The sequence below is a fragment of the Crocodylus siamensis genome, chromosome 13, assembly GCF_052110815.1.
Source record: "Crocodylus siamensis isolate JL-2025a chromosome 13, ASM5211081v1, whole genome shotgun sequence".
Lineage (NCBI taxonomy): Eukaryota > Metazoa > Chordata > Crocodylia > Crocodylidae > Crocodylus > Crocodylus siamensis.
This window is the reverse complement of record NC_143407.1, coordinates 22,874,300-22,897,503: the sequence shown is the minus strand read 5'-3', so window position 1 is coordinate 22,897,503 and position 23,204 is coordinate 22,874,300. Positions and strand designations below refer to the sequence as shown.

Here is a 23,204-nt window from a genome sequence, read left to right as displayed (position 1 = left end):
TCAAAAAAATGGTCTGATGGTTGGGACAGCAGCCTGGGAGGTGGAGCCCCATATCCCATTCCCATCTCTGTCCTATTCAGAGCACAGGTCCTCTGACACTGCAGGCATTTAACCCTGGGTCGCTCTCATCCCAGTCAGTGCCCAAGCCACAAGACTATAGTTTCTCTCATCCTTTCTACTGAAAGTGTCAGGAAAACAGCTTCATCTCTGTAGAAGTGCTACAGCACTGATTGAACAGAATAGGTCACGATTGACTCTGACAGTATTTATTTTTCCAAACCACAAACCCCAATCCAAGCAAACAGCAATCTGTGTGTGTTCTGACTTAATGGCATGTTTACATTGTTGATATCCAGATAAGTTGTTCATCCCTCACTAGTGTATGTAAAACAGAAACATGTCAATGACCACCAAGTCAAAGCCTTCCAACTCATTACATGGTTCCTATCCCCTGATACTGATATCAACATGAGGGAGGTCTCCTAATCTAACAGATCTCCTGCCCATGCAGCACTACTAAGCCTTACAGGTTGCATGTATTATCTTTCAGGACCCACCTCACACTTAACTATATATGCCCTGACAACACCAGGAAGTAAACCAAAAACTGCAGCGCTGGTGTCATAGGGAAGGCTTTGGCTTCCATGACCGCAGTCCACTCTTTGGTGAGAGAGGCAGTGAGCTGCTGGGAAGGGATGGCCTCCACCTCTCTCCGCTGGGGAGGAGGCTCTTCCCAGCAAGACTGGCTGACCTGCTCCACCGGGCTTTAAACTAAGCCCACCAGGGGATGGGGGGAACACAACCATTGCTGGCCCACTGAGCAACCCTTGCAAAGCCATCAGGCCAAGGCACTTACGGGAGCCCACCCCTGCCCCAGCCCTGGAGCAATCTGTAGGCAAGGCAAGGGCCCCCAAAGGGACACTTGCGTGCCTGTCCACAAATGCTAGGAGCTTGAGGAATAAACAGGAGGAACTTGTCTCCTGCTTAACACAAATAATTATGATGTCATAGGGATAACGGAGACCTGGTGGGGCTCCGCCCATGACTGGGCCACAGGTATAGACAGCTCTACCCTGTACAGGAGAGACTGAGTGGACAAAGGGGTGGGGGTGAGCTCTCTATGTCAAGGAAAGCTGACATTGGTGCCCAGCGTGGATGACTAGAAACCCTCTGGGTTAAAATCCATGGGGAACATGGCACAGGGCACACACCAGTCTACTACAAACCTCCTATCAAGGATCAAGAGCTTGACCAGGAGTTCACCAGGGAATTGGCTGAGGCCATATGCTTCCGGTGCATGGTTGTCATGGGAGACTTCAACTACCCAGACATCTCATGGGAAGAGCACTCGGCCAAATCCAAATGGTAGCTAAATTTTCTCTCATGCATGGATGAGCTCTATCTGACACAAGAAGTCTACGGGCTGACAAGAGGTAAAGCGCTGCTTGACCTGATACTGGCAATGGTGAATGACCTAATCAGCAACCTAACAATTGAAGGGAAGCTGGGTGACAGTGACAATGAGCTGATCACCTTCACCATCCGCCGTAAAGCTGGCAAGTCAATCAGCAATACAGAAGTCCTTGACTTCAGGAAAGCTGACTTTGGCAAGCTCAGGAGGCTTGTCAGTGAAGCCTAAAGGACCATGGCCCAAAGGAGAGGGGAGTTCAGGATGAGTGGTCGCTCCTCAAGGGAGCGATCCTGGATGCACAAGCAAAGGCTATCCCATTTCGGAGGAAAGGCAGCAAAAGGGCACAGCAGCCCCCCTGGCTCTCCAGGGAACTAGCGGACCTCCTGCGTCTAAAAAGAAGGAGCTACAAAGGATGGAGGATGGGATCCACCTCCAAGGAGGAATATTCTGCACTGGTCCAGACCTGCAGGGAGCATACCAGGAAAGCCAAGGCTGCAACTGAACTCCAACTAGCTACGAGTATCAAGGACAATAAAAAGTCCTTTTTTAGATATGTGGGGAGCTGGAGGAAAAGCAAGGTCAACATTGGACCTCTGCTAAACCAGATGGGACAACTAACAACTGATGCCCAGGAAAAAGCCAACTTGCTAAATGGGTACTCTGCATCGGTTTTTCACCAGTCCCATGGGATGCCCCTGCCCATTACAGGACAGGGAGGCCCGGGTGAGGGAGATTCCTTACCCTCCATCAATGCTAACCTCATGAAGAAACACCTTGAGAGGCTGGACATCTTCAAGTCAGCTGGCCCTGACAGTTTACACCCCAGGGTACTCTGTCCTTGGACCCATATTGTTCAACATCTTCATTAATGATGTGGACACTGGAGTCAGAGGAGGACTGGCCAAGTTCACCAATGACACCAAACTCCGGGGTAAAGCATCCACACCTGAAGACAGGAGGGTGATCCAGGCTGACCTTGACAGGCTCAAGAAATGGGCGGACGAGAACCTGATGATGTTTAACACTGAAATATGCAAGGTTCTCCACCTTGGGAGAAAAAACCTGCAGCATCCTTATAGGCTCGGCAGTGTTATGCTGGTTAGCCCTATGGATGAAAGGGACTTGGGGATCATGACTGACCACAAGATGAATATGAGTCTTCAATATGATGCTGCGGACAGTAAAGCAAGCAAAACGCTGGCTTGCATCCATAGATGCTTCTCAAGCAAATCCCAGGACGTCATTCTCCCTCTGTACTCGGCCTTGGTGAGACTGCAACTAAAGTACTGCATCCAGTTTTGGGCTCCTCAATTCAAAAAGGATGTGGAGAAGCTTGAGAGAGTCCAGAGAAGAGCCACGCGTGTGATCAGAGGTCAGGAAAAAAGACCTTATGATGACTGGCTGACAGCTATGGGGCTCTTTAGCCTGGAAAAGCGCAGGCTCAGGGGTGATCTGATGGTCACCTATAAGTTTATCGGGTGTTCACCAGGATCTGGGGGAACGATTGTTCACCAGAGCGCCCCAAGGGATGACAAGGTTGAATGGTTATAAACTCCAGTAAGACCGTTTCAGGCTGGACATAAGGAAGAATTTCTCCACTTTCTGGGCCCCCAAGGTCTGGAACAGCCTGCCACTGGAGGTGGTTCATGCACCTACATTGAACACCTTCAAGAAAAATTTGGATGCTTATCTTGCTGGGATCCTGTGACCCCAGCTGACTTCCTGCCCCTTGAGCAGGGGACTGGACTCGATGATCTTCCGAGGTCTCTTCCAGCCCTAGTGTCTATGAAAATCTATGAAACCTATGAGGCAGGAAAGTTCTACTCATCCTTCTGGTTTCACAGATGGAAGTGAAGTGGACACAGACTAAGAGCTAGGCATCCTTCACATGCCTAAGTGGCAGGTGCATAGTTGCAGGTCCTTGGCACCACTTGACAGAGTTTGGGGTTCTTTTCCATCTGTTGCAAAGTAAGAGCACCCTGTGCATGCACTGTTCAGGAGTAAGTTGGAGGTACAGTAGGACCTTCCCATGTGTTAGCTTAGTAGTTAAGGTAAGTTACCTGTTCAGGAAGGAGGAGCCCCAGGATCTAGGACTTCCTTAACCAGAGGGGCATTAAATTGATGCTTCCAGCTTCTTAGTAAAAGATCCTAATTACTACTCAGCCTGCTCTCCAGTGCTTTCCCTGATAAATAGCTCTGCAGGAGCTTCCATCCCATTAAAGAGAACCCAGGGCACTGTCTATTCCAGGACAGAATCCATCTTACTGGGGCAAACACCTTCTGGCTTATTTGCTTCCTCTGGGCCCATGTAGGTCCTCTTGGCTCATCTTTGCTGAGAAGCAGGAGGCATAGCTTCAAACTTTTAGTGCTGCTACTTCTAGTGATAGCCCACACTTGACACAGCACTGCAAGGTCTATGAGAAGTTTTATGTAATGATGCTGCTATGACTGAGGGCTCCATTTATACTTCACTGTCTGGCTGAACATTAACTTCATAAACACTAGATGATGAAAGTCAGACTTTGCTCTCTCAGTTAACTAGCTAAGAAGAAACAACTAGCATTTGACTGGCAGCAGGCAGGCTCAGGTTCTCTTTTCCTTTCTACTGCAACCACTCCATCCTTCAAGATGAACGAAGCTCAGGTCTACCTGGTGACAGGAGGATGTGGTTTCATTGGTGAGCACATTGTGGAGCTGCTGTCCAAGCAGGACTATGTCAGTGAAGTCAGAGTCTTTGATGTGGCAGCCAGTGTGGAAGTGAAGAAATTCACCACAGGTATGGAAGTGTAATGTATGAGAAATAACTGCTGGCAGTCAGGGAAGTTCTCTTTCCATTTATGACAGAGATCCCATGATGATGGACACGGAGGAGGAACCTGAACACAGCAGATTGAAAAAAGAACAGCTACAAGATGGGGGAAAATAGCACAGTGTCCAACTTCAGTTATTCCACAGATGCTGCCTCCTGACTGAGAACACAGTCACCAGATAGGAAACTTTGCTAACTGGTTATATCTGCCCCAGTGGGCAAAGCCACTGATGGAAGATGTGGTAGTAAACCAAAAAAACTCAAACCTCCCAACCCCCCCAAACCTCATGTTACTCAAGAGCTTAGATATACAATACAAATCAGTGAATCGCCATTTAAGGTGTGGATATAGGACTTTAAGGCTGTTAGTAACAAGGCTGATGTGATTGCCTTATTGTGTGCCAGAGTCTGGCTGAAAATGTGAAATTATATATTTAGAAGCAGTTCTTGTGGGGGTCAGAGGGGAATAAAAAAAATGAGGTGCAACAGCCCAGACTGTCCAGCGCATAGTTGTTTCATTATTCTGGTACTGAGCACTCAGCATTTCCAGTGAAGTCAATGGAGATGTAGGTGTTTCACACCCTTCAGGATTGCACTGTTAGTGTCAAATCATGTTGGTCCCTCTACATCACTATCTAATGCAAACATCTGAGGATAAATGTAATAAAGATAGAAAATGTAGATAGGCGAGGGGTTGGGGAGATCTGTGGGGTTTAGGAAAGCCAAAGACTGCAAACTTTAAATAGGGGAAAAGAAGAACCCTTCACTGGTGCAGTACAATAGACTCCCTCTCATTTTAGGAGGCAGGGAGGTTGAGAGAGAGAAGAAAAGGCCCAGCTTGGCTATCATTACTCAGGCACTGATCCATCATGGGGGTCCCACGCTTGCAGATGTGTGCTACAGGAAGCCCCTGCAGGGGCTCACATCCACAAGTGAGGAACCTATGTAAGACAGACGAGCTGGAGGACAGAGCCGTATGGAAGAGATCTCTTGGATGTAATAAAAGAGGAGAACTTTCCTATATTTTAAAACAAATCCATAAGTTTTTATTTCTATAGATTCCTGGTTTATGTCTAGATGAACTCTCCTGGTTTCATTCCTCCTGTCTTCTATGAACTTCAGGTCTTAGGGATATTCTGCTCAGGATTTTCCGCTTGCCTGGTATTTTAGTGCCTTACACTTCTCTGGCCAAGTTTTCTGCTCTGTCGCATCTTTGTGACCCTGTTGACTACAGCACTCATTCGGTACCGTTCTGTGTAGAAGTGCTAGACTTTTACAGTGACAGATACACTTACCTTGATCCACAGCTGGTACAAAGCAGCATGCAACAATGCTGATCTAAACCAACTGGGTAACTGGCCTACCAAATATAAGAGATACAGGGTCATATTCTTTTCTGATGTAAAGATTGTAATAAAGAGGTAGCAAATCAAAATTGGTTTGAATTTGTCCCAGGCAGAACAGGGCTTTTACAAGCACGATTCTCATGCTGCAGGAAGCCTGATATGCTGCTTATTATGTATTTTGTATGATTATTTCTACATCTGGGGTTAAACATTTTTTCCAGCTACCACACATGTAACAGTGATGAAAGGAGACATCCGAGACTACAATCTGCTCCTTGCTGCCATGCGGGGAGTCCATGTGGTTATTCACACAGCTGCTACTGTTGACTACAGAAATACGGTCCCCTTTTGGGAAATGAAAGCTGTCAATGTTGGGGGTAAGTTCTTTAGAACAAGGAATTAAGGCCCAACTCATACTCACAGCATGAAGTCTTATAAGGGAATATGACATGTGTCCTCTTTGATTTTGTTCTCACCTGCATTTTGAAAGCACCACCTTGCTACTCAATTGCAAAGGTGGTAGCAACCTTTCCTTTTGAGTGAGAAAGTGTCTCTTTACCCCTTTCCCCCTGGTTCAGGCCAGACAATGACACTCACTTCAGCTGCTATGAGGAGATGCATGGTGCAAAGTTGCACAACTAATGGGGGAAAAATCTTGCCTGGTGAATAAGCTCTGACAGTACATCGTATGTGGAAGATACAGCTATTCTGGTAAGGGGGTTAATGTTCCCCACTGTAGCTATACAGATAGAAACCCTAAAGGGCAAATATAATTATATCAGTAGGGCGTTATTCCTGATATTTGCACAGGACTAGCACTGAAGAAACCCAGCCATGGACTAGGATGACACTGTGCTAGCTGCTGTATAAATGCAGAATAAAAGAAAAATATATATGCCTTCTGGTCCAACTAGACTAATATTTCCAGGAGCATCTATGAGGGAACAAGCTATAACAGTAATAAGTGCATCCAGGCTGGAGGGGTAGCACCACTTTAAGTATACCAACAGAATTAAAGCTTCACAGCTGGTGTGTGGAGACAAAAGCAAACCTACACAAGAGACTATCTTCACCATTTTCTCCCTTTCACTAGGGCTACTGATTTCCTCTTCGGCTTATGCACAGCCCCTTCCCCCACTGAAATAAAATCCGTTCATAAATCTAGCAAATAAGCACAGGCCATAAAAATAATGAAACCCACATTACAGCAGCTATTCCTAATGCACTTCAGGCTGTTATCTGAATAACAGTTGTTAACCACAAAGAAGGAGAAAAAATATATACATCAAACTCAGTGACTGCTTAAGGCACCTGCAATTTAGTGTTGTATTTAAGAGCAACATTTGAATTTCATTTCTTTGGGTTTTTTCCCCCCTCCCGTTTCCAAAAATAGATGCTTTTAAATGTGCCTGCATTCGGTACTTGCAGGGAATAGTCCAAGCCTGAGGGTTCCCGTCAGTCTCTGTAAGATTCCCCTCTGCATTGTCTGCTTGCAAGGCAGCAAGGTCTTTTACTAGAAAGCAATTTGCAGAGCTTGGTAAGCTTAGGGGACCTACCTATTCCATAGTCTGCTAGAGGAAAGAGGTATAGGTTAATATTTTCCATAGGGACTAGGGCACTGGTGCCTCAAATTTAAAGGAGACCTTTTATATATAAACAGAAGTCTTATTTTCAAAGGGTGGCTGTTCTGCTCTTCTAAGGCATCTTATTTTGAAGACCTCGAAATGAAGGCAGCTGCAGTTATGAGTCACTTTTGAAAGTATTGTTGCTTCTGGGAATACTTTATAAGACAGGACTTCGCATGAAAAGCAGAAGAAAAAACAGCAATTTCATTTTTACTTGAGTCCTATTATGGGATTTAGACATTTGGGTTTAAGGCCATATGACCTTTTAGTCCGACTTCTTTTATAACCCAGGCCAGAGAAATCCCCCCCCCCAATTCCTGCATCAAGCTCAACCATTTGTGATTCAAGCACAAGGCCTGCAAGGAAGACATTCATCTTTATTTGAAGGTTGTAAGTGATGAACACATCACACCCGTTGGGAAAATGGGCACTAAACTAAGCCTCATTGTAAAAATATTGCACCTTGCTTCTAGTTTGTATTTCGTTTTCATTATCCAACTATTGGTTCTTATTATACCTTTGCCTGCTAGATTTAAGAGCTCTCTGCTATCAGAAATTGGTCTATGTAAGTACTTACAGACCTTTAATCAGTTTTTGATAAGCCCAATGGATTTAAGCTCAGTTATTTCCAATGGTGTATTTTTTTAAACAGGTGTTCTCAATTAATGTCACACATTGTGGTGAGCTAGTGGAGAGGTCAGTTGGTTATGTAGCACTGATGGTAGCTTGCGTTTTTACTACCTGTAGCCACCCAAACCCTGGGAAGTCTTGACAATGTAAGATCTTGCTTTTGGTGACAGCACACACACACATGCATTCACACACACACATTTATTATTTTTTTATATATATATATATATATACACACACACACACACACACACACACACACACACACACACACGAAGTGTAGACCATATAGCCCTAAGCAGGACCTACACCAAGGTTTAGAAACAGACCTTAACTTTCAAAATTAAGAAATTACAGGTGTTTTAGCGACTGTAACTTATGAGGTGCTGGGTTCCCTCAGTAGGAATGGAAGGCACTTATACCACGGGCATCATTCTAGTCTTATCATACACATCTTCCTAGAAGAGCTCAAGCCAAAATTCATTGCAATAGATGTGTAAGTCCAATGTAGAAATGCCATCAAATTCATTGAAATGCTGCAGCTGCATAATTTCACCAGAGCAGGAATGCATATGGGTCGCAGAGGACACCAACCTGTTTTGTATTAATTGAATCTATTGTCTGACATTAAGGTTGCAAACAGCCTGAACCTAGTAGTTATGATGACCAACTCTGGAGAAGTCCACAAAAACAGGCACCATTTCCCCAATGTGAGCTTTTTGTTGTCAATTTTATAAGCAAAAACTAATCCCAGCCTGCTTGTTCCCAGGGGCTGAGAGCAGAAAGGCTTTCCACTCATCCCTAATCAAAACCCTAGCACCGCCCCCCCCGCCCATACACACACACACCTTCCTTTTTACACTCTCTAGGAAAAGTAGGATCTGGTTGACAGCAGTACACTTCAAGTTGGCACTATTTCAGCTGTTAACAGCCCAATGGGTTATATTTCCCAACTGTAGCCACTGCTACCATACTGTAAGCCTGTTGAGCCTGCAAGAACAGACCTGAGCCAACCCAACTTGTCCTATGGCTTTGCAACAAGATTCAGCCATTGGGAAAATGGATGCAAGTTTTCAGAGTCAAGCTTGTGATCTAAACTATTTTTGGCTTATCTAGCAGGAACCAAACCAATAGGGTCCTAATCATTTTGCATTCCTGGCATGCTGTCTAGGTACTGAAAATGTGCTGAGGGCCTGCTGCTTTCTGAGCATCCCATACATTGTCTATACAAGCTCTGTGGCTGCAGTGGGGCCCAACAGTCGGCGAGAACCCATGTTTCGGTAAGGCTGAGCAGCTCTGTTGCATCCATCTGATTTCTCAGGGTTACTGAGTGAAGAGCCTTGGAGAGGGGCCCAGCCTGGGGAATGCAAGAGGAAAGTGTTGATTCCCATGTTTTGTGCACATCATCTGCTATCATTCAGGGCTTACAAGACAGACAAATGGCCTAAATGTCGCCAGTAGTGGAGAACACTACAGGAAATGATGCACCAAGCAGCACATGAGTCACATCTCAGTCTGGTTTCCTGCCAATCCCATTTGACCACCCATCCCTGACCATACACAGAGCCCCTTTTCCCTAGTTCCCAAAACCACATCAGATCAAGTCCTAACCCGACTCCACTGAAAAGAGAGTCCTGGTAGCCAAAGAACCTGATTTCACAAGACACAGATGGTACCTGGTATTACAGGGCAGGGGGAACAGGAAGCCTGTTTGCAAATCTGGGCCTTGACTCTCCTGTCCCTGGGAACCCAGAGTAAGTCAGTGGAACGGTACTGGCATAAAGCAGGAGTGGGAACGGTATTGGCATAAAGCAAGCCCATGTTGTGACAAGGTATCAGCTGTCTCTAGACAGAGGCCAGCTGGAAGGACTGGAAAGCTGCACAATATGGCTATGATTTTCATGCTGAAAATACAGGTAATGCAGCTTCCTTGCCCCTCCCACTCCTGCGATTCTCTTGTGGCCTACACCCCTGCCCTTCTTTCTTCCTTTTTCCTTCTGTCCATCCCTTTTCCCCATCATTGATTGTATAATTGTATTTAACTCACTTTTACATGCTGGGGAACTGACACAGACAAAGCACGATTAGTCTCTGGACAGGGTGATGGGTGCTGGGGTATGCTAACACCTCAGCAACCGACAATAATAGAAAATGCCTCTGTCAGTCTCAATCCCTCCGAGACAGCCACCGCAGAGATCCCTTCTGACAATGCCACTCTCGTCTCATTAGTGTTCAGTTCTCTGTGATCATTTTGAAAAGCAAGAGCATTATGCGGAGCTCTTTGTTACTAGCAAGCTTCAAAGGCGGGAGATGGTAGGGGGGGACAGAGGGGATGAGCACTTGAGCAGTACACTCCAGTCCAGGCCTCGCATGGGGGTTACCTCTGTGGGGAGCTGCTGCTTTTCAAAGCTTCACAAGAGAGAGAGAGAGAAAGAGAGAGATTTTCAGGTGCAGAAAGCAAACAATTAAAGGCAGGACTTCTAGACAAACCTCTTCAGTGCCCAAGGTTTCCAGAGTTTCTGGGGCATGGGAAAAAAACCAGGCACAATCAACCTTCTGTCTAGCTTCTTTTTTCGTCTGCCCCCTGGTCATCACCCGTAAGCCCAGGAAGGGGGAAGGTGGTCTCATGATAACAACGCAGGGCACAAGGAGACTTGGGTTACATGCCTGACTCGTTATTTAATTGTATTACTATAGTATCTAAATCAGTTAAGATCAGGGTCTCACTATACAGGCGGTGTCCTAACAAACAAACAAGGGACAAAGGGCAGGAGAAGAGTAGTAGTATCACCTCCACAGGTGGAGACCTGAGGTGCAAGCAGTCAGGTAAGTTGCTCAAGGTCAAAGAAAAAGTCTGTGGCATAGCCATAAACCAGGGGCAGGCAATTATTTCGGGCGGAGGGCTGCTTACTGAGTTTTGCCAAGCTGTCGAGAGCCACATGGCAGGCAGCCAGGGACAGATAAATATAAATTTTCTAAACTTTGCTGGGGCCCCATGGGCTGGATGGAGCGGCCTGGAGGGCTGCATCCAGCCCATAGGCCACATTGGCCCAGCCCTGCCATAAACTGACCGCAACTACCTTGAGGTCTAGTCCAATGCCTTGAACGAGAGCATCCCCTTTGTGACCAACTCAGATTCGGTGTGGCCAAACTGATGAATCCAAACCGAATCAGGTTCCAGTTGAAAGGTCCGAATTGATTCAAAGCTCTCCGAATCTTTGGAAAATTCAGGCACTCTCAGCAGGAAGCTGCAGCCAACTTCAAACTGGTAAGTACTGGAGGGGGCTAGGAGAGGGGGGAGGGGACCATAGGGGACCCCTGCCAGCCCCTCCAACCCCTCCTCCCCCAGCCCCCCCCATGGCTGCCCCCCCACCCCCACTCCCAGTGCTTTAAAGAAAATCCCCAGTGATCACTGGGTGCTGCTGGGTGGGGGAGTGTGATCCCTGCTGCCCCCCCACTGCATGGGGGGACTCTGCACAACCCCCCCAACCCCCTGCCCGCTCCCCCAGCCCCCCCCATTTCCACCCCAGCTCCGGGCCTTTAAGGAAAAAAATATCCTTGGGCCTCTCTGTTCCTACAGTGGCCTCGAGGATTCGGGGGGCTCATGCAGAGCCCCCCATGTGGTATGGGGCAGTGGGGGGCAGCAGGGATTTCCCTCCCACCCGCAGGAGTGGTGAGTCCAGGGCTTTTCTCTTTTTTTTTTTTCTTAAAGAGCCAGAGCTTGGGTGGGGGGCACTTGTGGGGGGGCTGGGGGAGCAAGGCGGGGTTGGGGGGCTCATGCATAGCCCCCCACATATCGTGGGACAGTGAGGGGCAGCAGGAATCACCGGCCCAGCAGCACCCTGTGAGCCAGGACTTTTTTTTCCCCAAAAATCTGGGAGCTGGGGCAGGCAGGGCAGCCATTGCCGGGCTGGGGGGATGGGCCTGGCTGATTCAGAGATTGGGAGATTCAGCAGCAGACAAATTTCCAAATCAGATTTGGCTGAATCGATTCGGGACAGTGATTTGAATCACCAAATTGAATCACTGTCCCCGAATTGGCTGAATCTGAATCCAAAGTGAATATCAGCCACTTCGCACAGGCCTAATAGCCAGGGAACAAATTTGGACACCAACGTTAATTAGCTCAGCCTCAGAATTGCTCTCTTTTTCACTTGATGTCTAACAGGTGCTCAGGGGACATTTCCAGCAAGCCTGGCCATTTTATTTCTCCTGCCAATACCAGCTACAACGAAAGGCCTATTAAGGTGGATCCACAACACCCAAAAGCATACCCCAATGCAGGAAAATCCCCAGGTAGACCAGGCCACCAGCTTTATGGCATCTTGCAACTCCCTAAAGCTTTAACTGTTTTCCCTGAGAAAAAAGGGTTCTGGTTTTGTTCAGGTTTTGTAACAGGCCCAGCAGACGTGCCCCTTTACCTTTTCTTCAGCAAGCAGAGAGATGGTTTTGTGCCAGAGGTGCCCCCATTTGTGTCAGCAAACTCCAGGGGTACTTTTCAAGATGCCTGATGTGTGCTCCTAATTTGAATACATTTGCAAACACACACAAAATTTGCCTGCATATGGATCTTCCCTAACAGATGAACAGAAAGTGCATGTTAGGGCTCACCAGTAATAAAAACTTGCACTCCCTCTTTGCACTTACAAAAAGTTAGAGGGCACCCTCGCACTGCACTTCAGGTACGACAGTCAACAGCATTTGTTGCAAAACTGGATGCAGACATTTTGACTAGGGCTCGATTCAGTGAGGAACCCAGTATTCTGTTCATGCATTGAAGTCAAACAGTTCAGTCCCCAGCACATCAGCCACAATGACAAGCTGTCACGAACACACTTCAATATCTGCTTATGTCTCTGATGTCTCTGATAATGTTTCCCTAGTACTCGTGCTTGAGAAAGTATTCATTGTCTTGAGCAGGGAACCAACTTCTTTAATACTGTGTTGAGACCCTGTGTCATCACGCTGCAGGCAGCAGAACCCAGAAGCCAATTCATTCAATGATGTAAAGAAAATTCCCAGACATATTTTGCTATTTTTGCTCAGCACGCGTGGGGGTCAGGCATATAAGAGAAGATACTCTTTGGAGGAACCAAAGAATCACTAAGGCACAACATTAATAATTAGTCCTGTGTTTCTGAATGACTGCATACATATTCCTGAGGGATAATTCCCTGATAGGACCTCTGGGAAGAGGGAGAGGTAGGATCTATACCACCACCACACACAGGTAGTCCTGCTCCCCCACCTCCCTGCTAAACTTCCATCTAGATGACACACTGTCTTAGGACCTTCAATGGTTGATTCACAAACCAAGCTTGGACAAATCATTAAGGTTCAGTCAGGAGCTAACACCTCTGCAATACCTCCTGGGCAGGACCCCCTGGGAAGCCAATCTGGAGGAGAGAAGAGTCCAGGACAACTGCCTATATTTTAAAGAAGCCTTACTGAGAGCGCAGGAACAAACCACCCTGATACGCAGGAAGACTAGCAAGTATGGCAGAAGACCAGCCTGGCTTAGCAGGGAACTCTTCAGTAAACTAGGTCACAAAAAGGAAGCTTACGAGAAGTGGAAACTTGGACAAATAAATAGGGAGGAGTAGAAGAGCATTCCTAGGGCACGCAGGAATGAAGTCAGGAAGGCCAGAGTGCAATTGAAGGAGGTAAGCAGCCAACAGAGGCGAAAGAACGGGTTAGGGACTACGTAGAAAAGCTGGGCATATACATGTCCATGGGGCCAGACAGGATGCACTCAAGGGTGCTGAGGGAGTTCGCTGATGAGATTACAGAGCCATTGTCCATCATCTCTGAAAACCTGTTAAGGTCAGGAGAGGTCCTGGATGTTTGGAAATGGGCAAACATAGTGCCCATATTTAAGAAAGGGAAAAAGGAGGATCCAGGGAATTACAGACCAAACAGCCTCACCTCAATCCTTGGGAAAATCATGGAGCAGATCCTCAAGGAATCCATTTCTAAGCACCTGGAGGAGAAGAAGGTGATTAGGAACAGTCAGCATGGATTCACCAAGGGCAAGTCATGCCCTTGACCAACCTGATTGCCTTCTATGACAAGGTGACTGGCTCTGTGGATGTGGGGAGACCAGTAGATATGATATACCTTGATTTTAGCAAGGCTTTTGATTCAGTCTCCCACAATGTTCTTGCAGGCAAGCTAAGGAAATATGGGCTGGATGAATGGACTGTAAGGTGGATAGAAAACTGGCTGAGGCATTGGGCTCAGAGGGCAGTAATCAATGGCTCAATGTCCAGTTGTCATCCAGTATCAAGTGAAGTCCCTCAGGGGTTGGTCCTGGGATCGGTTTTGTTCAATACCTTCATCGACGACCTGGAAGATGGCATAGAGTGCACCCTCAGCAAGTCTGCAGATGACACCAAGCTGGGCAGAGTAGTAGATATGCTAGACAGTAAAGCTAGGATTCAAAGTGACCTAGACAAATTGGAGGATTGGGCCAAAAGGAATCTCATGAGTTTGAATAAGGACAAATGCAAAGTCCTGCACTTAGGACAGAACAATCCCATGCACCGGTACAGGCTGGGGACTGACTGGCTGGGCTGCAGCTCTGCAGAAAAGGACCTGGGGGTTACAGTGGACAAGAAGCTGAATATGAGCCAACAGTGCACCCTTGTTGCCAAGGAGGCTAATGGCATGCTGAGCTGCTGCATTGGTGGGACTGTTGCCAGCAGGTCAGGGGAAGTGAGTCTTCTCTATTCAGCACTGGAGAGGCCGCATCTGGAGTACTGTGTTCGGTTTTTGGGCCCCCCATTACAGAAAGGATGTGGACAAATTGGAGAGGGTCCAGTGGAGGGCAACAAAAATAGTGAGGGGCCTAGGAGGACATGACTTATGAGGCAAGACTGAGGGAACTGGGCTTATGTAGTCAAGAGAAGAGGAGATTGACAGGGGATTCAATAGCAGTCTTCAACTCCCTGAAGCAGGGTTCGAAAAAGGATGGAGCTGGGCTGTTCTCAGTGGTGGCAGCTGGCAGAACAAGGAGCAGTGGTCTCAAGTGCAGCAAGGGAAGTTTAGGTTAGACAGTAGGAAGCATTTTCTCACTAGAGGGTAGTAAACCCCTGGAACAGGTTACTCAGAGAGGTGGTGGAATCGCCATCCTTGGAGGTTTGTAAGACCTAGCTAGGCAAAGTTTTGGCTGGGATTATCTCGTTGGGGATGGCATTCAGCAAGGGGTTGGATTGATGGCCTCCTGAGGTCCCTTCCAACCCTAATTTTCTATGACCCTGTTAATTGAGTGATTGGCCTTTCCTTTATGTAAATCACCTCAGGAGGCTGCATTGCCAAGAATGCCTTAATCTTTCTATCCCTTTGAGTTGTGGCCTCCTCTTATTCACTAAGTTGTAAGGTAGGAACTGCAGCTACCCAGAGGCATGTCCTGATCCTTTTAGACCAGTAGAGGAATACTCTCAGCATTGCAGCAAAGTTCACCTGTTTCAGTTATTCTCCCTACCCCTGGAGAAATGCAACGGCAGTAGACACAGCTGGAACTTCTTGGTGCTCCCAGTCAGAGCAGGATTTGTCCAAGAGAAACCAACAACTCCAGCGTTGGCTAACATGGATCTCTTGAGCACATTTTAACAACCCGTGACACTGACCACTGTTTTTCTCCTGCTTTACCTGTGGCAGGTTTGGGTGCTATACCTTGCCGTTTGTACGACAGGGTTCATTGTGTACTTTAAGTTACAGGTTAGACAAGGATGGATTGTATAGAGACGATCCTGCCTCAGGCAGGGGGCTGCAATAGGTGATTTCCAGAGGTCCCTTTCAGGCCTACTTTGCAGTAATTCTAATACCAATTCTTCCAGATTACCCAACAGCTTTTTTCATGTCACTGCTGCACTTGTACATGTCTTTGAATTCTGCCTGATAATACGATAATTAAATAGCAACAGTTCCTTTTAGTTTGTAGCTCATTGTTATGCCTCCCTTTGAGCAAGACGTGAACAAGAGTTGCTCTTCTTTTTTCTACGCTCATTTTTTTTCTGCCATATTCATCTAATTCACCCATTTAGAAGTTGTTAAAATAAGCCAGACATGCCTATTGGAACATCTTCAGTTTGTTTCTGCAGCAGCCAGTTCCACAGGTTAGATATAAGCAAACCTTGTCTAAACAATAAATTAGGACAAGCCAGCAAAAATGCACCACAGCAAGAAATTCTGTGGTGTTGAAAAGAGACTCAAAGTCGGGGGGGGGGCGGCACTAAAGAAGTTCCCATGTCATTTTCCTAGGGTGCAAGTAGATTATTATGAATGAACATCCCAAAGTAAAACTCTGAATAAGAGCCGTGGCAGTTTCTTATGGAACCCGGCTGTCGACTGCCTGCTCACTCGCTGCTTCTTCTCATTTATCGCAGAGGAACAGAAGATACCAAGTACAGTGGAGAAGTGGAACTGCCTTATGGGAAAACTAAGGCCATGGCAGAAAAGCTAATACTTGAAGCCAATGGAAGAAAGGTAAAAAGGAACTCTCCTCTGTAACGTAACATAGGCTTTATGGAAGGAGAGAACCCACGATCCATTTCTTGTAATACTACAGCTCATCATTGAGTAACAGCTGCAGTTTTGATTTCACATTTGCAGTCATGTCACTTAAAGCCCATTTACATTAGGTGCATAAAGCACATAAAATCTCCAAGGCTCTGATCTGGCAAACGCACACGAGATTTTGGAGAATGCGTCAACTTCAAAAGAAGCAATCAATGAGGTACGTGCCCAATGCCCATCTGGTTTTGAAAACTTCAGCTACAGTAAATTTAGGTGCCTTTGAAAAATCTGGCCCCATATGCCTGTAGCAGTTTTGAGAACAAGCCCCAAAGCAAATTTTTTGCAGCAATGCCCAATGAATAAACACAAAAATAATGTAAAAGAGCTTTTCCTCAAATCTAGTCTCCCAATAACCTTTGTCAATTTTACAGCTAAGCAATGGTGGTAAGCTTGCAACCTGCATCATTCGTCCAAATACAATTTATGGGGAGAAGCAGACGGTTCTAAAACACCTGTATTTACACGTCAAAGCCAAAAATGGTGTTTTAAACTACCTGGAACCTGAAGACTCAGAGCGCAATAGCACATATGTGGGTGAGTGCATTTCTTTGATTCTGTATTACATATGGGTCTACCGCATTTTGGTTTAATCAGGGGACTCTTATAAATCAAGTTCTGAGGCAGGAAGCAAGTTGTTTAAAGAATAAACACAAAATAATTTTAAGAAAATAATTAAAGCCAGGCTGCAGAAATTAAGAATTTTTAAAAAAATAATTTCTTATAGACTTTTCAAACAAAAATGAGAAATAGTATTTATGGGGGGGAACCCCTGTAGGGGAAAAAAGGGAGCAAAATCTTTTCTCCTTGGGCTAGTTGTGGGGAAGGGGCAGGAAAGAGGGGTGGTAAACTGAAAAGCTGAACTCCCCAAATTTTAAAAATTGTGGTTTGAGAAAAAAATCATTTTACTAAAGTAAGAAACAATACATTGCTGTTTGAGTCACAAACCTGTTATTAACAGTAAATGCAGAAAGAAAGAAAGAAAAACTGCCACTATGTTTGCAAAGTACAGAAAAAATACGTTGTAGGAAGAAAGGACCTAATCTCTAGAATTTGACAGAAAATGAGATTTCTTCTACCAGTGTGTTGAGCCAGACAAGAGTAGGGATAGAGTTCACTTCCAGGATTATAGAGCGGTTTCTTTGGTGCTTTCTCATATCTCTATTGTACTATTTCCACAAGGGTGGAATCCCAGTAGATTAAACCTGTATTTGGAGAGGAATCAAGTCCAGGCAGGTTAAGTCACTTGCCTGAAGACACGGAGCAGTGAAAATAAAACCCACAGAGTTTTGACTCCTATTCCCCTTGTTCCACCTCACTGGTCATCCCAAAACAGAGAACCAGAGGTTGGATAATTACTAGATTCCTCCAGAATAAGGCTGAGTGATGATTACAAGGGAGTAAGGAAAAGCACACTCTACCAACTGCAGAGTTTTGAGACATCCAGATTGAATGGTTAACTTGATCTAATGTAAAACGATGTCTAATCATGCTGCTGCTTCTCCTTTCTTACCCTCTCGTGCTTCTTCAGGGAATGTTGCATGGATGCACGTGCTTGCAGCAAGGAGCCTGCCATTGCAGCCAGACTTACTTGCGGGACAAGTGTATTATGCCTATGATGACACTCCAACAAAGAAAAGTTTTCTGGTGAGGTATCAGCTGTTGTTGGGGATGGACCCTGCCATAAGGCTGGGCTCCCATGTGCCTTACTGGAAGATGTGGTTACTCATACACATTTACAGAATAATCAAGACCCTCCTGTCCCCATTTTGGAAACTGCCTCCTTTCCTGGACTTGTCTCTGCTGAATACAATTGCCACCACATTTTCCTATGAGACAGACAAAGCCTTCAGGCATTTTGGGTACAAACCCCTATATAGCTGGGAGGAGAGTAAATTCAGAACCATAGAGTGGTTAAAGTCAGCTACAGGGAACTAAACAGTGCCATGGGGAGACCCTGAGAGATCAAGACAGCGACAAAGAAAGATCACTTCCTTTACTGGATTCCATTTCTGTGCACAGCAGTATACAATATTTTCTACTAGAAACTAAGCACGTACCCATTTCAGAAACAAGCAGAACACAGTAATTTTCATCTAAAGCTGCGTATCCCCTCTCTAGTCTCCTGAGCCATCTATTAGCTAGCAGGTCTCTTAACTACATCATCATTTTCCAGGCGACAGAGTATCCATTGCAGCATTATTCAGATGAAGTTGGAATGAATGAAAGCTGTGGGATCCAATAGGCCCAGTGTCACTGCAGCTATTAATAGGAGGAGCAAGGAATTCAGGATCAGACCTGTGATTCTGAAGTCAAATGGACTATTTGTTTAACAAAAAGTTAAAGTAATTTAATCCCATATCATATATATGCTTTTTGATGCTAGGCAACAGGACTGATACTTTTGACATGATCTCAGATATCTCTTCTTTAGTTAGCAAAATATCTTCATTTCACTTGCACATGCAAGATATCTTTAAAGGATAATTCTTGGAAGGATTCAGAAAAGTCCCTCTTAATCTTCAGGGTTTCAAAGAAAGATACGTGGGTTTTTACTGTTATCCCTGGAAGCCACTTTCAGCCCAAATTTCCCAGGATCCCTCTTCCCACTCTTAACCTTAGAAATATTAAATCCATTTTTAAATCTCTCTTTGATTGACAATTTTGTCAGTTTACTTAACAGTTTGCATGGTTTGATAACAGAAGATCTTATTTTGCAATTTGAATAAAAAGAAAAACTCTAAGGACCTAGTTTGCTCCACTTTAAATTTAATTCTTTCCCAAATAAAATCTCCTTTCCACTAGTGTAAATGAAAATCTGGCTTTCCTGGTTTAAGTGCTCACACGCACACACACACACCCACCCACACCTCTTTAATTCAGAAATTTCCACCATAATTGGGAAGAATTCAGAATGAAAACGATCTCTGCTAGGCTTTATTTGGTTTACAAGATGCTCAGCATGTGTGATATTTAAGTTGAGTAAATAGAGGAAAAATTTTCACTAATATTAGTTCAAAGTAGAAATTAAATTTCTACTCGTATCAAACTACTTCACAACACTTCTGTGATCTATAAACATTCAACCTTTGAAGATTTACCATATTATAAGCACTAATAACTGGGTTTTTAAATATGGCAGCTTGCTCAGCAAAAGCACACCCTGGATCCCCTCTCTCTCACAGGCATGTGCACAAAGTCAGGACATCTCCAGGTTTTAGCAGTACTGACCAGAATCGGTTTTAATGCTTCGGGAACCTTTACTTCATGTTACTGGATGGGCCACTGGGTGGAGCTACAAGTCAAAATGTAAGGGAGGCATCTTTGTGTTCAGATTTACAGTATATGCAGAGTAAGAAACTTTGTCTTTAGCTGGTTTGTCAAAGCTTTGAGGATTGCCCCTTGCTGGTTAGTCTGAGGGTCAGTCTAGGTTTAAGTGTTTTCAGCCTTTTGTCATTTTGAATCCTTGGAATCGATGTATTAAAAACCTGTTTCTATAGACTGACCAGACAAAGTCACCTTCTTAAAAAGACTAATAGGAATTGTTCTTCAGGGTCTCTAGGAAGCTTTGAACCATCTCAGCTGGGTGCAGATGTTGATGCTTTCAGACCTGCAAGCAGCCCTTGGTACAAGCTGCGGGGGGATTATGAGCCCCACAACATCCTGGCTGGGGTGAATGGGAGTCACTTCTGCCAGGCAGTATTTTCCTATGCCAGACAGCAACGCTGGACAACTGCTTCTCAGCTCTCAGGAATCCCTCCTGTAAGGACTCTCATGGCATTTTTCTTGGTCTTCAGGACCTCTAGGGAAAGCAACCGCAATCAGCACCACGACAGGCCAGATTTTTCAAGTGTGTAGAGATAAAGAGAGGGGCTTAGTGATTTTACAAAAGCGCCACCTCAAATTCACGTCCCTCCTTTATCCCTTTCCAGCTTTACCAAAAGGAGCAGAGGATTCCCTTTTCCTGACTGTGATGGGGCTGTCAGGAGGGGGAGGAGAGAAGATGGACAGCAGAGCCTCTTGCTGTTTTCCAAGAGGAGGGGCATGTTTCTTTTGGCTGTGATGCAAGCCATTTGCATTTTGGCTTCTCCAAGCCGACACTGCTGCAGATTTCCTGTCAGACATTTGATTTTATCAGATTCTAACTTGTTTTCTCTTGGCAATTGTTTCCTGCCTCCCCAGCACCAGGTTAGCACTCTCTTCTCCTTCCAGGGTCTCTACCCTATTATGTAACAAAAAAAAAAGGGGGGGGGTGTCTGTTTCTAGTTCTGGAGGAGTCTTTGTGTGTAATTATTCATCCAAAAGATTCAGCAGGTATAAAACCGCTTCCCCTGGGGGCTCCACTGTATAATTGGATTTCATCCGTACCAATTAAATCCTATCTTTACCCCTTAGTTAAGCCAAGCGGTAAGTATTTAATGCTAATATCCCTGACAACTATTGCAGAAAGACATAAGAGATGAAACGTATAAAGAAATGCAACATCATCTACTGGCAAAGTAAATGGCACAGGAAAGAGGTGCATGCACATAGGGATAGCTGCCATCTTTTTGCCATAAGAGCTGGCAACGCTTCCAATGCAAGAGTCTGTTTTAGGAGTTAATTTGGCTCTGGCCTTGGTGCTCCGTTCATCTCCTCCTCCTCTCCCCTGCAGCCCCATGCTGCTACCTGTGTGTTGAATGCTCTTCCCTCCTGCTTCAGAGCCACAGGCCTCTCTGGTTTTCCTTATTCAATACGTGCAAGGAGTCAGCCAGCAACATTAAAAAACAGGCCACAAGACCACGTATAAAACACATCCTGACCAAATTACTCCCTTTTCTAGATTTCCCAGGCCATTCTTTCTTCAGTAGGTACATCTTTTCAGACTAAACCCTTTGTCTCATATTTCTGCCCTGTGTATAATTCATGCTGTTAGTAAATAATAGTAATAATAGTAGCAGCATGAAAGGAAAACAGATCACCATCATGTGAAGGGTGTCAAACTGGTCAGTCAGGTGCCCGAATCAGAACACCTCATACTGACAGTATCTAATAGAGGATATACAGGAAAAGGATGGCCTTAAGCCAGCCATAGTTATTCATGAATACTGGAATGATGCTTTCCTCGTTTAACAGAATGAAAGTTTCCCAGTCACATCTTTGGTCTGTTTAAAATGTAGTTCTAGCAGTCTCTCCTTTTTCCAGTAGCCTTTCTCCTTCCCCTGCATCACACCAACATTCATGGTTTGCACAATGCCCAAGGAATTTAGGAGCATGATTCTCTGAGTTTCAATATTATGTGCTCCTAAATCCTCTAGGTACCTTTGAAAGTTTCTTCTTTAAAAGCAGGGCTGAGCCTAAGCAATAGAAATAGGTTAGATTTCAAAGTCCACTCATGTTCAGAGGTGGACGATTGGTTTGTTTTATCATCCTGGTAGTCAACATGACAGACTGAATTCAGGGAACAATGGGAACCTGTGGGAAAGCACTCAAATGCAGTTAAGGGTTGCACCTTAATCTTATCCTAAAACATCTAGCAACGATAGTCACTGGAGGGAAAATCTCATGTTAGCTATATGGTTTAAAAGATTATTAGAAGTCTAGAATGCCGGGTGGGAGAGGCCACAGAGACTATCTATTTGCATGGGGTCAGTGTATAGTCGTACCTGTCCTACAACACAACTGTCCAACTGAGCCCATAGGGTTACCATGCAAAATCTCACCTGGACACTGCTGCCCCACATGGGGGTGGGGGGTGGGTGTGCCCACCCCCACATGCACAGTGCAGTGGGGTGGGTGAGCATATAGCCTAAGGGGGGCCTCTGACCTCCACTACTGGTGCAGCCTGTAGGGCACGTGGCCCCCAGCCACGTAGAAGTTGGACAGCCCTATCCTACCAAACTATCAAAGAGAGCTGTATATTGATTGCTTACTGTTCGGGTATTCCATTTTCATGAATCAATTTGCTGTACAATACTTCCCTATAATTCAAGAGTTTTATGCGTTACATGAATAAAATTGAACATATACTTTTATGCCATTTTTATTTAATTGAATTTCAGGGAGATTTATCTCTTTTGTTATTAATACATCTTAATATGGCCTATAACACTCAACTGATATTTAATTAACCCACAATAACTGCCTTGTAAAATGTAAATTAAATACTTTATTTTTTCAGGCATACAACATCCATATCAAAGCTTTAGTCTACCAGCAAAGCAAAAAAGAGTAGGGCTAAACAAAAAGATTACAAACCACAAAACCCTTGATATGAGTGCCTGTGACAGTTAAGGTATCTGAAAATGGAATCCAATCCTTGGTTTTGCAGTTGGGTCTTCTTGAAAAAGCACAACCAAAACCCCACATCTGACCACTTCCAGACTTCAGACTGAGATTTGACACCAGGACTGGATTTTGCAGCATGAAAGGTTCAGTAGAAATGGGGTTTTTGCTTGGCCTGTTATCAAACTAGAGGCTATCTGCAGAATCTAAATCCAGGCTTGGTTTTCAGACACCTTCCACACTGTTTTCAATGGTATTCAAAATCTGATTGTGCTGATTAAAGCCAGTTTCTAGTCAACAGTTGGGGTGGACCAATATAAATAAAACAGTGGAACTAAAAAATATCAAGTTGCTTATCAGTCTTGTACTATACCATTCAAATAATGTATTTTTATTAAAATAGTGTATTTCCACCATAAGACACACAGTCCCTCTCCTAGCCCTCTTCTCAGCAAATCTGAAGACAACATAATTGGGAAAGACTGCAAACACACTGGCAATCAGAAGCAGAATTCAGAAGACCCTTGAGAGATTGGAAAGCAGTG

General features: G+C 45.1%; 1 protein-coding gene across 1 annotated transcript; it reads left to right on the top strand.

The window, feature by feature from the left end:
• The first annotated feature begins 4,039 nt into the window (after positions 1 to 4,039).
• LOC149854081 (3 beta-hydroxysteroid dehydrogenase type 7-like) lies at positions 4,040 to 21,316 on the top strand. Its single transcript, XM_090026359.1, has 7 exons — positions 4,040 to 4,187; positions 5,788 to 5,943; positions 8,993 to 9,101; positions 16,209 to 16,308; positions 16,770 to 16,932; positions 17,927 to 18,042; positions 20,328 to 21,316. The coding sequence occupies exons 1-7, from the start codon at positions 4,040 to 4,042 to the stop codon at positions 20,361 to 20,363; spliced, it is 828 nt and encodes a 275-aa protein (XP_089882485.1). The 3' UTR covers positions 20,364 to 21,316.
• Positions 21,317 to 23,204: the final 1,888 nt, after the last annotated feature.